A 13589-nucleotide genomic window follows, 5' to 3' on the forward strand; every position below is an offset into this window, starting at 1 on the left:
ATGATGTTGGAGGCAGCTTATGGTAGACAAATTAACATTAACACAAATTAACATATCATGCAACAGCTCTGGTGGACATTCCTGCAGTCAGCATGCTAATTGCACGCTCCCTCAAAACTTGAGACATCTGTGGCATTGTGTTATGTGACAAAACTGCACATTTTAAAATTGCCTTTTATTGTCCCCAGCACAAGGTGCACCTGTGTAATAATCATGCTGTTAAATCAGCTTCTTGATATGCCAACATTTCTGTGATTTCTTTTATTTCAGCTCATGAAATATGGGACCAACACTTTACATGTTGTGTTTATATTCTTGTTCAGTGTAGTTAGACAAGCTTGCTAAATTGATTGAGAGTAGGGATGTCACCATTTTTTTTTTTATCTTACTGTTTAAACTAGAGGTCGACCGATTAATCGGAATGGCCGATTAATTAGGGCCAATTTCAAGTTTTTCTAACAATCGGTAATCGGTATTTTTGGACACCTTTTTTTACACCTTTATTTAACTAGGCAAGTCAGTTAAGAACACATTCTTATTTTCAATGACGGCCTAGGAACGGTGGGTTAACTGCCTTGTTCAGGGGCAGAACGATTTTTACATTGTCAGCTCGGGGATTCGTTTTTGCAACCTTCCGGTTACTAGTCCAATGCTCTAACCACCTGCCTTACATTGCACTCCACAAGGAGCCTGCGTGGCAGGCTAACTACCTGTTACGCGAGGGCAGCAAGAAACCAAGGTAAGTTGCTAGCTAGCATTAAACTTATCTTATAAAAAACAATCAATCTTAACATAATCGCTAGTAAACTACACATGGTTGATGATATTACTAGTTTATCTAGCGTGTCCTATGTTGCATATAATCGATGCGGTGCCTGTTCATTTCTCATTGAATCACAGCCTACTTCGACAAACGGGTGATGATTTAACAAGCGCATTTGCGAAAAAAAGCACTGTCGTTGCACCAATGTGTACCCAACCATAAACATCAATGCCTTTCTTTAAAATCAATACACAAGTATATATTTTTAAACCTGCATATTTAGTTAATATTGCCTGCTAACATGAATTTCTTATAACTAGGGAAATTGTGTCATTTCTCTTGCGTTCTATGCAAGGAGTCAGGGTATATGCAGCAGTTTGGGCCGCCTGGCTCATTGCGAACTGTGTAAAGTCCATTTATTCCTAACAAAGGCCGTAATTAATTTGCCAGAATTGTACATAATTATGACATAACATTGAAGGTTGTACAATGTAACAGCAATATTTAGACTTAGGGTAAAATACGGAACGGTTCCGTATTTCACTGAAAGAATAAACATTTTGTTTTCGAAATTATAGTTTCTGGATTCAACCATTTTAATGACCAAAGGCTCGTATTTCTGTGTGTTGTTATAATTAAGTCTATGATTTGATAGAGCAGTCTGACTGAGCGATGGTAGGCACCAGCAGGCTCGTAAGCATTCATTCAAACAGCACTTTCGTGCGTTTTGCCAGCAGCTCTTCGCAATGCTTCAAGCATTGCGCTGTTTATGACTTCAAGCCTATCAACTCCCGAGATTAGGCTGGTGTAACCGATGTGAAATGGCTAGCTAGTTAGCGGGGTGCGCGCTAATAGCGTTTCAAACGTCACTCACTCTGAGACTTGGAGTAGTTGTTCCCCTTGCTCTGCATGGGTAACGCTGCTTCGAGGGTGGCTGTTGTCGATGCGTTCCTGGTTCGAGCCCAGGTAGGAGCGAGGAGAGGGACGGAAGCTATACTGTTACACTGGCAATACTAAAGTGCCTATAAGAACATCCAATAGTCAAAGGTATATGAAATACAAATCGTATAGAGCGAAATAGTCCTATAATAACTACAACCTAAAACTTCTTACCTGGGAATATTGAAGACTCATGTTAAAAGGAACCACCAGCTTTCATATGTTCTCATGTTCTGAGCAAGGAACTTAAAAGTTAGCTTTTTTACATGGCACATATTGCACTTTTACTTTCTTCTCCAACACTTTGTTTTTGCATTATTTAAACCAAATTGAACATGTTTCATTATTTATTTGAGGCTAAATTGATTTTATTGATGTACTATATTAAGTTAAAATAAGTGTTCATTCAGTATTGTTGTAATTGTCATTATTACAAATACATTTTTTTAAATCGGCCGATTAATCGGTATCGGCTTTTTTTGGTCCTCCAACAATCGGTATTGGTATCGGCGTTGAAAAATCATAATCAGTCGACCTCTAGTTTAAACATCCATTTCCATAGCGAGCTAGCAAGGGATGGAGAGAGAAGGGGGGGGCACAGTATAGGCAGGTCGGATGCCACGCAGACCATCAGAACTGTGCACTAGGCCTATCTATTGGCAATCAAAAGCTGTATCTCGCAATTTCTTGGCTTGCAATGTCTCGCAATTTTGGTAAAGCAGAGCCTATCATCAATCAATAGGCTAGGATAATCTACACACAACAGACCGAAGACTGAACACACACTCTCATCATTAGCGAAGAGAAAGAGCAGGCGAGCCAGCACGAGAGAGATCAAGGAGGGTGCAGGCAGATTGAACCATACCCATATGTCTTAATAATCTGTATCTAGCAATGTCTTGTCTTGCATGCCTTGCCAATTCTCCAAAATAGCCTAAAATGTGTCTTCCTCTCTGGTTGAGACTGGGAAACTATCCAGGCTAGCTAATGCCAATCTTCCTAAAATTGCTAGGTGGCCAGTAGTATTACAGAGAGACAACAACAGCCACAAAAAATTTAATATATTTCCTATGTGCATGACACCTCTGTGTGTGTGCGCGTGTATGCATGTGTGTGTGCTGACTGGGTGAGTGTTTCATTGTATCTATGTCTCACCCTCAGTACATTCCACCCTGCTGAGAGCTGAGCTACTGTAGCAAACTCCTAAGACAACAAAGGATTAATGTTTCCAATACAGATGAGAAATATATCAATTAATTCATTAATTCTGTTAAGTACAGGTACATTGTCTGTCCAGACGTGGTGTTAAAACAGGTAGAAATCTCTCCCCAACATTGACCATTTTCTATACACTAAAACAAATCCCGTCTATTCTTCAAACACACTTTCTTCTCACTGAGTTTTTCCACCCTCTGTCAGTCTGTCTCTGTCTTCCCTCTCTCTACACCCCCCCCCCCCCCCCCCCCCCCATCCTCTCTGTTTCTCTACTTACCTTTCTCCCACTCATCTCTATCACTCTACTGGGAACAGACATCAAATCAACGTCTATTCCATGTTGGTTCAACTTAATTTCATTGAAATGCACCGTGTGCCTAGTGGGTCCTCTCTTTCTCTCTCACTCTCTATCTGTTTTACGAGCCTCTTCACGTCAAACAGCAGGGAAGCGTGAAGGCGATACTTGGCTCTCGCTCTCAGACTGAATGTTTACATACTTGTGCATTATATATGTATAGATAAACACAGACGTTAGCTTGCTGACCCAGGGCCTTCTCTCACCTAACCACTACCAAAAGAGGCTGCAGGGTCTAGATATACAGGCTTTTGATCCAATGTCCAACCAGCACTAACACACCTGTTTCAGTAATAAACTAATCATGTTCTTCAGTTGGGATTTGGGACCATGACCATGCTGTCAATTATGTAATGATAACTCTAATCACCCAAGTGTTCTGTTGTCACATGAATGTAACCACCCTGTAAATGTCAATAGATGTCACTTGATGATGGTCTGTTAATCACAAGGAGTTGTGTTGTCTCTCCTCCCCAGAACCATGTATGTACAATACCAGACACACATGATAGCTTAGAGTGGAAAATCTGATCTGAAAGAGATGAATGAGGCTTGGGCAGCTGCCAGTGTCGTGCCCAAGGTGAGAGTGACTCTGTCTGACAAACAGGTTGGAGGTCTAGTGGGTGTGTAGCATGTAGGTAGGCAGACAGTGTGATGGAGATTTTCACTACAGCTGCAATACTACTACTAGCGATAATGCATTGGAATACTTCAAGAAATGATGAATACTTGATTTATGTTGTTAGGGAGAAGAACTCACCTTATCCAAAAGTACTACCTAAGGGATGCCACGGCAGCCATTTTCTGCCCAAACTCTCACCAGGCATCAGTTAAGAGAGAAGTGAATCATATTCATGTCAATTAGCAGACATAGCATGAGGCGTGAGAAGCACTCTACAACCTGACTAAACTGGGTAACTGCCAACTCAGGAAATCACATCTGTGCTTTTTTTAAAAGCAGACCTCTAGATGTGCATTGAAACCACAATAATTTAGCCTACAGAGAATGCACTCAATATTCTTTGACTATGTAGAATGCACACAACTTTACTAAGTTCCCATCTTAAAGTAGGCCTAATGTCGCTTTGAGCATTTCTCATTCCATGTTCTATATCCCATTGCCACTTAACTCCATCCAACATACATATTTATATTTAGTTAAACTGCAGTAGCTAACCCCTCGGCACAGCCTGGTCTCATAGACTAGACGTAGCATAGTAAATGTAAATCCGGGACACTCAAATTAGTGATGTGTTACGTTTGGTATGGTTGCGTAAGACCAGGAACAGAAACAGAACTTAGAAAGAAAGGGATCCATACTGTGCTAAATCTTTGCCTGTGTGTGCTACCTGCCCCTCCCCATCCGAAGCATAGGCTACTGTACTGACGTTACAAGCTTGATTCAGAAGATAGGGAGAAAGATGTTTAATTAGCTAGAGAATGGATTAACGTGTTCAATGCTAGTTAAGGATACTATAGGCCTAGTTATCACGTTATCACGTTCCATGTAAGACGTGTGTAAAGTTCTGGTGCCGCTCTGCACACACAAGCTTGTAGCTAACCTAGCTAGCTAGCTAGCTAGCTAGCCACCTAGCTAGCTCGCTCAAAGGACATTCAAAGTTCCTCCATAGAAGCCACTCCTCCTAAGTATAATTCTGTGGACCTAATTCATATAATACATGTCATAACAAGATGCCCAGTGCTTCAAGCCTCCTTCTCAACATCTCCCCAACCGCACAATTTCAGTTGCATCTTGCACCATATGTAACAGTATAACTTTAAACCGTCCCCTCGCCCCGACCTCGGGCACGAACCAGGGACCTTCTGCACACATCAACAACGGTCGCCCACGAAGCGTCGTTACCCATCGCTCCACAAAAGCCACGGCCCTTGCAGAGCAAGGGGCAACATTACTTCTAGGTTTCAGAGCAAGTGACGTAACTGATTAAAACGCTAGTAGCGCGTACCCGCTAACTAGCTAGCCATTTCACATCCGTTACACTCACCCCCCTTTCAACCTCCTCCTTTTCCGCAGCAACCAGTGATCCGGGTCACGGCACCAATGTAACAGTATAACTTTAAACCGTCCCCTCGCCCCGACCTCGGGCGCGAACCAGGGACCTTCTGCACACATCAACAACGGTCGCCCACGAAGCGTCGTTACCCATCGCTCCACAAAAGCCACGGCCCTTGCAGAGCAAGGGGCAACATTACTTCTAGGTTTCAGAGCAAGTGACGTAACTGATTGAAACGCTAGTAGCGCGTACCCGCTAACTAGCTAGCCATTTCACATCCGTTACACATAGACTACACTTGTCTTTCCACCATGCATGTAAACAACTAGCTTGCCTGCTCTATCTGCACTGATTGGTGAAGTCATTTAATGAGCTAAATGTAAAAAACTGTTGATTTCACAGGTTAAAAAATGAACAGAAAGGAACAATATAAACCATTTAGCTATTCGGAACAGTGGAACAAAAAGCAAAATAACACAGAAGATTACTTAAGGCAAAAACGAGAGAAGCGTGGTTGGTTGGTTGGTTGGTTGGTTGGTTGGTTGGTTGGTTGGTTGGGGGGATGGGTAGGCATATAACACAAACATCTAGCAACGCAAAGGTTGGGTGTCTTTGAATCTCATCATAGACAACTTTAGCATTTTAGCTAATTAGCAATTTTGCAACTATTTACTACTTTTTGGCTACTTTCAACTACTTAAGATGTTAGCTAACCCTTCCCCTAACCCTAACCTTAACCCTTTAACCTAACTCCTAATCCCAACCTTAACCCAAACCCCTAACTCTAACCCCTAGCCTATCTAACGTTAGCCACCTAGCTAACTTTAGTTACAACAATTTGGAATTCATAGCATAGCGTATGTTTTGCAAGTTTGTAACATATTGTATAAATTGCAATTTGTAATATATCATATGAATTGTAATTTGTAACATGTTATATGAAATGGATGATGGACATCCACAAACGAATACATACCATACGAAACGTAACATATCCTACTAATTGCAGCGTCCTGGATCGACCTTTACTATGTTACGTCTACCACTGAGTCCAGTTTGCTCAGCAGGGCCTATTACAGTGAGATGAGGGTTTAGTCTGTACAGTCTTTTCAGCATAGCATGATTAATGTGGATCTGTCCTGAGCAGCAGGGCTGTGTGGTGCAACACCGACACGCTCTATTGAAGTTATCTGACTCATGCAGCTGGGCCTAGAGCAGGGAATTTACAACAGCAGTAAACACACATTCATACCTGTAATACACTGAGTGTAGAAAACATTAAGGACTCCTGCTCTTTCCATGACAGACTGATCAGGTGAATCCAGGTGAAAGTTATGAATCTATTTTTGAAGTCACTTGTTAAATCCACTTCAATCAGTGTAGATGAAGGGGAGGAGACAGGTCAAAGAAAGAGTTTCAAGTCTTGAGACAATTGAGACAATGATTGTGTATGTGTGCCATTCAGAGGGTGAATGGGAAAGACAAAATATTTAAGTGCCTTTGAACGGGCAGTATGGTAGAGGGTGCCAAGCACACCGGTTTGTGTCAAGGTGTTCTTAATCTCAGTGTATGTAAGAATATATGGTATGGGGTGCCATTTGTAAAATTTAACAGCACCTCATAATATAGCCCCAACACCCAAAATGATCAAGTATCAACACAATTCAGTGAAGTCTACACTTTTGGATCATTTTTTGTTATTCTTTTTGACCTCAACTCATGCATCTGAAGAGACAGCGGATTCAGAACAAGAGTTAACAAGCTAGGCTACAAACACAGCAGACAACACTCCACACAGTAAGACACATTTTATGATCATTTAGTGGAATAGATACAGTGCCACCAGAAAGTATTTACACCCCTAGACTTTTACTGACTTTTACTACATTGTGTTGTGTTAAAGCCTGAATTTAAAATGGATGACATTGAGATGTTGTGTCACTAGCCTACACACAATACTCCGTAATGTCTAAGTGGAATGATGCTTTTAGACATTTTGAATTAAACAATTTATTAAAAAATGTCAATCTGAAATGTTAGCAAGTCACATAATAAATTGCATGGACTCACTCTGTCTGCAACAACAGTGTTTAACATATATATTTTTTTATAACTACTTCATCTCTGTACAATCATCTGTAAGGTCCCTCAGTCGAGCAGTGAATTTCAAACACAGATTCAACCACAAAGAGCAGGGAGGTTTTCCAATACCTTGCAAAGAAGGGCACCTATTGGTAGATGGGTAAAAAAAAAGCAGACATTGAATATCCCTTTGAGCATGGTGAAGTTATTCATTGCACTGTGGATGGTGTATCAATACACCCAGTCACTACAAAGATACAGGCGTCCTTCCAAACTCAGTTGCAGGAGAGGAAGGACACCGCTCATGGATTTCCCCATGAGGCCAATGGTGACTTTAAAACAGTTACAGAGTTTAATCGCTGTGATAGAAGAGAATTTAGGATTAATCAATAACATTGTAGTTACATTAGTTACACAATACTAACCTAAATGGCAGAGTGAAAATAAGAAGCCTGTACAGAATACAAATATTACAAAACATGCATCCTGTTTGCAATAAGGCACTAAAGTCAGACTGAAAAAGATGTGGCAAAGAAATTAACTTTATGTTCTGAAAACAAAGCGTTAATTTTGGAGCAAATCCAACACAACACATCACTGAATATCACTCTTCATTTTTTCAAGCATGGTGGTGGCTGCATCATGTTATGGAGATGCTTGTCATCGGCAAGGACTTTTTCAGGATAAATAGAAACGGAATAGAGCTAAGCACAGGCGAAAACCTGATTCAGTCTGATTCCCAACAGACACTGGGAGACAAATTGACCTTTCAGCAGGACAATAACCTAGTTACAGTTTTGACTTAAATCGGCTTGAAAATCTATGGCATGACTTGAAAATGGCCGTCTAGCAATGATCAACAAACAACTTGACAGAGCTTGAAGAATTGTAATAATAATGTGCAAACATTGTACAATCCAGGCGTGGAAAGCTCTGAGACACCCAGAAAGACGCAAAGGTGTAATCGCTGCGAAAGGTGATTCTAACGTGTTGACTCAGGGGGTTGAATACTTACATAATTAAGATATATTAGTGGTTTATTTTTTTTATTTTTTTTTCAAATGTTAGAATTTTTCTTTCACTTTGACATTACAGAGTATTTTGTGTAGATCTTGACAAAAAAAAAAAGACAAATCCATTTAAATTCCACCAACAAAATGTGGAAAAAGTCAAGGGTAGTGAATACTTTCTGAAAGCACTGTACACGTTTTAGGTATAAGTTTATGTAGTGCACTTTTTAATTCGTGGGGAACACACTTTTTTAAATTTTGTGTACATTACGTGTTTTTATTATGTGTGTAGGCAGCCCTACACTACACGTTTGCAATTCGTGTACACATGTTTGTATTTTGTGAACATTACACGTTTTTGATTATACACTTTCATCCAGGTTTATTAGGTCAGGATTAAAGTTTAAATGAGTAACTTAAATTGTACTTTTTAATATGTATTTGAATAAAAATTATTATGATTGTATTACGATTGGTTTGTTATACCTGTATTATCAATAGGGAAATGTATGATTAGCCGATATGAATTACAGGTCTACTATTAATATGAAATTGATTTACCATTCAACCACGGTCACTATTTATGGTCAATACTATCCGAGATCTGTTTGGAAAATCACTTAATACCCTGTGGAGAAGGTAGGGGACATTTGCACACCTTAACCACAAAACAAATCAAGGCCGTGTCAGCAGCACGTATTTAGTTAGATTAATTGTGATTTTTGGCTCAACATTTTGAAAGCGTGAAAGCGTCTAAAATTAAAATGTAATACATATAAACTAGCCTATCCTCCTCTATGATAACACATTACATACGCCCACATACACATAACATGCGCACACATGCATACTGACATCACACACACACACACACACACACACACATATATATTTCCACCCTCACCACATAAGTTGCTGCTACTGTCTATTATCTATCCTGTTGCCTAGTCACTTTACCCCTACCTATATTACAGTACATAGCTGCCTCAATTACATTGCACCCTGCACATTGACTCCGTACTGGTACTCCCTGTATATAGCCATGTTATTTTCTACTCCCTATATAAAGGCTAGTCATGTTATTTTTACTCGTTATTTTTATTCGTTATTCACTGTGTATTTATTCCTCGTGTCACTATTTCAATTTGTATTTTTTTTATTTTTATATTATCTTTAACTTTGGATTCTAAGTAAGCGTTTCACAGTTAGTCAGTGCAACAAACACTCAAACTGGACAGTTTTATCTCAATCTCTTCATTCAAAAATAAGTTTTTGCGTTGCGTGATGTAGCGGCGTTGGACTAGTAACCAAAAGGTTGCAAGATCGAATCCTCGAGCTGACAAGGTAAAAATCTCTCGTTCTGCTTCTGAACAAGATTCTACCCACTGTTCCTAGGCCGTCATTGAAAATAAGAATTTGTTCTTAACTGACTTGCCTAGTTAAATAAAGGTAAAATGTATTGTTGTCTGTGCCCAATAATGTTTGTACCATGTTTTGTGCTGCTGTCATGTTGTGTTGCTACCATACTGTGTTGTCATGTGTTGCTGCCTTGCTGTGTGGTTGTCTTAGGTCTCTCTTTATGTTGTGTTGTCTCTTGTCGTGATGTGTGTTTTGTCCTATATATATTTTTTGATCCCAGCCCTCAGCACCGCAGGAGGCCTTTTGCCTTTTAGTAGCCGTCATTGTAAATAAGAAGTTGTTCTTAACTGACTTGCCTAGTTAAATAAAGGTTAAATAAAAATTTAAAAAATACTCTACACCTGTTGTCTACGAAGCATGTGACAGATAACATGTGATTTACATTCTAAGCCTCATATTCAATTATAAAATTGGGTTGTTTTTAAACATAGCATTTTTACATTTTAGAATGCCGGTGATTCAATTGAGTTACTTGTAGTCTTCAAGATGTCGACCATGGGCTAATAATAGCCATGTTCAAACGCGTCCTCATTGGTGCAACGTCTTTTGCATCGTCATGTTGTGTAAGTTTTCTGTCCACATATTATGGGTTCAACTTCTAACAGGCAGCTAAATGCAGAAACAATGCAGATATTATTGGTACTTATATTGTCTGTCATGATGAAATTCGTTATCAACCCTTAAGAATGTTTGGAAAAAATCCCACAAGATTTTGAAATCCATATATTTGTTTTTTCCTCTTACGAATTTAATAATTTCATGAAGATGGATGTTGGCTTAATTTGGAGAGAAAAAAATCCTTAGTTTACCTAAGTATTTCAATTGTATTTGTGTTGTATCAATGTTTTAACGAATCTATTGCATATATGACATTGACTAATGTGAAAAGTTATTAGACCTATTAAGTTCAAAGCTTAGATAGAAAAGTCTATCAAAAGTGTATGAAAATGTTAGAAATGTAAATTTAGTTTATTTCGATTTAGCACTTGATATTAGCCCACATTGTTTCATAATCCTAAATGAACCTCTATTCCTCATGTAGCCTAGTGGTTATATCGTTGGGCCAGTAACGAAAGGTTGCTTGATCGAATCCCTGAGCTGACAAGGTAAAACTCTGTCCTTCTACCCCTGAGCAAGGCAGTTAACCCACTGTTCCCCGGGCGTCGGTGATGTCGATTATGGCAGCTCCCCGCACCTCTCTGGTTCAGAGGGGTTGTGTTAAATGCGGAAGACACCGTTGAATGTACCCCTTTCCTGTTTTATAATGAGTTATCAACTTTGTGTGTGTGTGTAAACAATGACATTAGGATAATGATGACTCCCAACTAGTTTTTAAGCTTTATTTAGTTATTAGTTGGCTATACAATTAAACTCGATGCACATTCCTGCGTAATAATTCCAATATTGTTATCTAGGCTACTACATTTAGCTGTATCCATCAATGTTGTCAGTGTAATGTTTATAGGCCCATTTGCCTTGCACGTATACAGTATCAAAAAGCTCCCTGTGCTTTGAAATGACCTCACTCTCCAATAGAGAATAAAGAAAGTATTTAGCTACACATAGACGCATGTAGAAATGTCGTCTGGTTATCCAGTGTCTTTTTCATCTTTTAGTAAGTCCAAAAAGTGAATGAATGTCATGAGGAATTGTAGCTACACCATTGTGTCAATGCATCCTCCCATAAAGCGCATTGCTAGAGATTCATGGCTGGAAGCAGTACATGTAGGGGTTGTATCCATATTGGTAGGCCAGATAGAGTGGCAGAGCAGGCGGACTATGCAGCTCGTCCCCTCGGTACTGTCTCTGATCGTCTCGAACCAGGATCTTCACCGCCACTTTCTTAGCCAGTGTGGCTGGTGTCGGGGAGCTACAAGCGGCAAGTTCGGCCGCCATCTGCCGCCGTTTGGTCTTATATCTCCGGTTCTGGAACCAGATTTTCACCTGGGTTTCCGTGAGCTTCAGGGCGCCCGCCAAGTTCGCCCGTTCGGGACCGGACAGGTAGCGCTGCAAGTTAAACCGACGCTCTAGCTCGTATACCTGCGCGTGGGTGAAGGCCGCACGGGAGCGCTTCTTGTTACCAGATATGGATTGGCCCACGGTGGTGTAACTACTCTCCCTCTCATTCTCCTCTTCCTCCCTCGGTTTGTCATGATCCAGACTGGGTTGTTTGTTGTTTATGTCTGTATTGGAGGAAAGAGAAAATAAAAGCTCTTGTGGTTATTTGGCAAACAGGCGACCTCTTTATTTTTCAAATAGCAACAACGTAGGCTAGCCAGTCTATATCTCTCCAGGACACAGCGTGTTTACACAAAATGTCCTTCAAGTGAAGATGACCGCAAGTACTTACATTTATGTTTATTACTCAATAAATTGGGCTACAAGTTCAAAGCCAGTAAGTAGGGTTATAATTGTACTCTTAGGCCTATATATATTGGCCATATACCACAAACTCCCGAGGTGACTTATTGCTATTATAAACTGCTCACCAACATAATTGGCACAGTAAAAAGTAATGTTTTGTCACACCCGTGGAATACGGCTTTCAGCCAATCTGCATTCATGGCTTGAACCACCCAGTTTATAATTGCATTTAGATTCATGGTCGATATAAATAATATTATAGACAGTCAGAGGGCGAAGTACCTTTTTTGCATGCCATGTGTTCCGCCTCCTCCCCAGTGGACTCTTCACTACCGAACTCGGACGTAGGGTTCCTGATGTCTTCCAAACCAGGAGAGGAACTAATACTTCCTTGGCGGATGTGTTTCATCTCCATCTCATCCCCGTTGTGCTCGTCACTGCAATCCGAAGTGGATGAACCGGGACCCCTCAAGCTCCCATCCCTGCTCTCGGTTTGCCGGTCCTGGTTGATGGAGGCCAGCTTTAACGTGCAGAGTTCTGTCAGATCCCGTGAAGTTGGAATGTTGTCTCGTGCGTCACGTCCGCGGGTGAGGATGTCCTTGATGGAGAAAGAGGAGCAGCCCAGCGCCATGATAACATTTACGCAAAACCAATTTTTTATCACAACCGAAGTTTTGTTAGGCTACTCTCTCAGCCCGCTCTCTAAAGTCTTGCGACCCCCATCCAGAGACCCTCAAAAGTCTAAACTAAACTACAGGTATTGATTGGGTTGTCCGTTGCTCTTCTCTCTCGATCTTCTCCCGAGATGATTTAATTGCGGTGAAACAGCCTCTGGTCTAATCAACAGCCGAGGTGTCATTAGATGTCATGTCTGCACTACAACTCTCACTACTGCCATTGAAGCCTGCGCTGATTGGCTGTCTGACCTACTTATCCCCGCCCCAGACCGCCTTGCCCTGTATTTCTATCCCTCAAGCGCTTGATTTATTTGAGGACGGAGAGATAAATTGGATAAACTTGCGTAATTTGAAGACAAGGAGGAAATGCCTGCAGTGATTGTATAAGTGTTATGGACTATGAGGGATGGAGGTAGCACAAATTCAGACCTTTTAAACGTATGTTTCAGTTTGACAACAGTTGGGGTGATTTTGTTGAGGGCAATCTGTGAAGGGCTATTGGCTCGCGGAGCTCTGCAAGATCTAAGAACATTGTATTTGTGTAGCCTACTCTTATCTGGTTTGAATGTGTTATGAAGGATCAATAACAATGGATGTGGAGACCGTCGTGCGCTATAGCCTCACCGCCTCAGGCCTAATAGGCTATCCACACTATAGGTATTGCATAGGCCTACGCATTTCAATATTAGCCTACATTAAATTTAGTAAAGAGGTTGACAATTAAACAGGGAGCTGGCATATAGTATTTTG

General features: G+C 40.6%; 1 protein-coding gene across 1 annotated transcript; it reads right to left on the reverse strand.

Annotated features, from left to right (window-relative positions):
- Nucleotides 1-11130: 11130 nt before the first annotated feature.
- On the reverse strand, nt 11131-13008 carry nkx3.3 (NK3 homeobox 3). Its single transcript, XM_038990628.1, has 2 exons — nt 12445-13008; nt 11131-11981 (listed from the first exon to the last, which is right to left on the reverse strand). Exons 1-2 carry the CDS (start codon nt 12791-12793, stop codon nt 11503-11505), a joined length of 828 nt encoding a protein of 275 aa, XP_038846556.1. The 5' UTR covers nt 12794-13008; the 3' UTR covers nt 11131-11502.
- Between the last annotated feature and the right edge of the window lie 581 nt (nt 13009-13589).

Source organism: Salvelinus namaycush, chromosome 4 (genome assembly GCF_016432855.1).
Source record: "Salvelinus namaycush isolate Seneca chromosome 4, SaNama_1.0, whole genome shotgun sequence".
Classification (NCBI taxonomy): Eukaryota; Metazoa; Chordata; class Actinopteri; order Salmoniformes; family Salmonidae; genus Salvelinus; species Salvelinus namaycush.